The sequence below is a fragment of the Myotis lucifugus genome, unplaced genomic scaffold (genome assembly GCF_000147115.1).
Source record: "Myotis lucifugus unplaced genomic scaffold, Myoluc2.0 scaffold_578, whole genome shotgun sequence".
Taxonomy (NCBI): Eukaryota; Metazoa; Chordata; class Mammalia; order Chiroptera; family Vespertilionidae; genus Myotis; species Myotis lucifugus.
Genome location: NW_005871626.1, coordinates 253345 through 255752, shown reverse-complemented (window position 1 = coordinate 255752; position 2408 = coordinate 253345). Strand labels below are relative to the sequence as shown.

The 2408-nt window shown below is 52.0% G+C and overlaps 1 protein-coding gene across 1 annotated transcript; it reads right to left on the bottom strand.

Annotated features, from left to right (window-relative positions):
• Positions 1 to 215: 215 nt before the first annotated feature.
• IRF2BP2 (interferon regulatory factor 2 binding protein 2) lies at positions 216 to 2402 on the bottom strand. The gene has a single exon (XM_014446835.1). It carries the CDS (start codon positions 1947 to 1949, stop codon positions 1458 to 1460), a length of 492 nt encoding a protein of 163 aa, XP_014302321.1. The 5' UTR covers positions 1950 to 2402; the 3' UTR covers positions 216 to 1457.
• Positions 2403 to 2408: the final 6 nt, after the last annotated feature.

Here is a 2408-nt window from a genome sequence, read left to right as displayed (position 1 = left end):
TGAGAACAGCACAAAAGAAAAAACAGCCTCGCTCCGGGGACAACTATGTCTACTACAGCTGATGATTTTATTGGTTTTTAAAAAATCATTTCACTGATGCAAAATAGTCATCAAAAGAAATTAGTTTACAAAAGGCTTCTGAAAAGAGTTGGGAGAGGTGGGGCCTGTTATGTAAAACCTTTTAATTTTCACTAGTTTATCTTTCCCCCCCCCCCCCCCCCCAAAGAACTGTTATTATTCACTCTACAGGTAAGAGGAAATGAGTGTCCTCCACCCCCAGCTGGGCTGTCACTGACACGGCCCCTGGCAGTCCTGGCAACCAGCACCCTGGTGCAGCGGCTGTCATTGTACCATGACTGCACTCAGCACTTGCAAGAGACAGGGTGTAGGTGACGCTAGCCACAGCCACAGCGCTACAGGTCAATGATAAAAACAAAACAAAACACGAAACAGAAACGAAAGCAACCCCACCGTCTCCAAGTTCACGGGGACTGGAGTTCCTATTGCAACTCTTTCCAAAGGCCAAGGCGCTGGCAATAACAGAGCTCGGGGTGTTTACAACAGAGCTCCGGGCAGAACCAGGCCCCCGGTCAAAGATGGCAGTGCCATCTGCACACCACCGTCACCACCCTCCGTCACCCGACTGTGGATTATGTAACCGACTAGCATGCAGCATTAGGATCTTACAACTGATTGCGTGGGCGGTGAGCAGTGGTCAACTTTGCCTTAAAAAATCAAGAGAAAGTCTCCCTCAAAACCACACCGTCCCCCAAATTCTCTCAGCAGCTACTCCCAGGCAGTCCTCCACGTCCCAACAACTGAACTTGAAAAACAAAACAAAGACGGACTCAAAACCTCTCTTCCCGTTCCTTTCAGGGGACAGTGTTTTGGGGGTCAGCTTGGTGAGGTTGCCCAGTGGCGTGCCCACTTCACAAGGGCGCCCCTGCCAACTCACTTCCTCTCCTTCTCCACCAGTTGGCCTCCGGCCTGCGACAGGAGCCAGCCACAAGGAATAACGGACAGTAAGGCAATCTTACAACGTCAGAAAATGTATTTGGCTTTTTTTTTTCTTCTTTTTAAAATAAGTGCATTACAAATACAGCTAGAAGCAGTTCGGGGGGTTTGCCAAGTGCTCTAAAAAAGCAGCGCAAGTCACAGCCTACATGGAACCGGTCACTGTCACCAAGATAATGAAGCACAGAGATAGGCTAATAACGTTAACAAAAGAAGAAAAATGCCTTGATAAGTACATACCTTTTGTCGTCAAAAAAAATATATATATAGAAACACAATGTATTCAAAAAAAAAATCATCAAAATTATACAGCCATGTTTATGAAGTCTACATTTCCCTTGTCTTGGATATATATATATATAATATATATATGGAGATTATATATATACAGTTCAAGCAGTTTTCGTGAAGGGTAGCCATCGGGTTTTTCCGAAACCGGGAAGTCACGAGTCTCTCTCTTTTTTCACTTTCACGTCTCCGGCCAGGATGGTGGCGATCTCCCCTTGCATGAAGGCCCAGGGGACGTTGGAGCCCACCAGGGGGCACTTCTCCCCGCTGGGGCAGTAGACCTCCCCGCTGGCCCCCTGCTGCTTGATGCTCTGTCTGGAGCAAGGGAAGCAGAACTTGTGGGAAGGGACCGACGGGCACTGCACGAAGTGGGTGTCCTCCAGGCGCTCGTGGCAGAGGGTGCAGCACAGGGGGGCGCTGGCCGCCAGGGAGGAGTCCGGGAGGCTGGCGGGGTGCACGGGCTCCAGTCCTCCGGTGCCGCCGGCCCCCTGGCCCCCCACCTCCCTGGGGCCCAGCCTTCTTTGGTTCATAGAGGACGGAGAGGGCGGGCTGCTGCTGTTCCTCCTGGTGGTGGAGTGCACCGGGTTGGCATCTTTGGAGGCGTGGCTGCCCCCCGCATTGTCTGCTACTAGGATCAGGGCTGCCATGGGGGACTGGCCGTTCTGGGCAGCTTCGGGCGGCGTGGTGGTCCGGTTGGAATGGGGCGAGGCTGTGGGCGGCGGCGGAGACACAAACGCGGGTGTCGGGTTCAGGGGGATCTTGAGCCCTTCCGTGGACGTGGACAGCCACGGCTGGGCCTCCCCGTTGATCTTCGGGGGGCCGACCTCTCCTTCCGGCTCTGGGGAAGTCTTCCTTTTCCTTGCTGTTCTTGCCACTGAAAACCACAAGCAAATAGGGGAAAAAAAAGGGGGGGGGGAGGGGGGAAGAGAAGAGAAAAATAAATGCACACACACTTGGAAAAGGATCTTTTCCTAATGCACCTCTGTCTACCCTGTGAAAGCCTGCATGTATGTGTGTGTGTGTGTGTGTGTATAAAACCCATTAAGTTTCAAATGCACGTGCAACTGAAAACACCCATGTTCACGGGGCTGGCTCCCTAGCAGTTT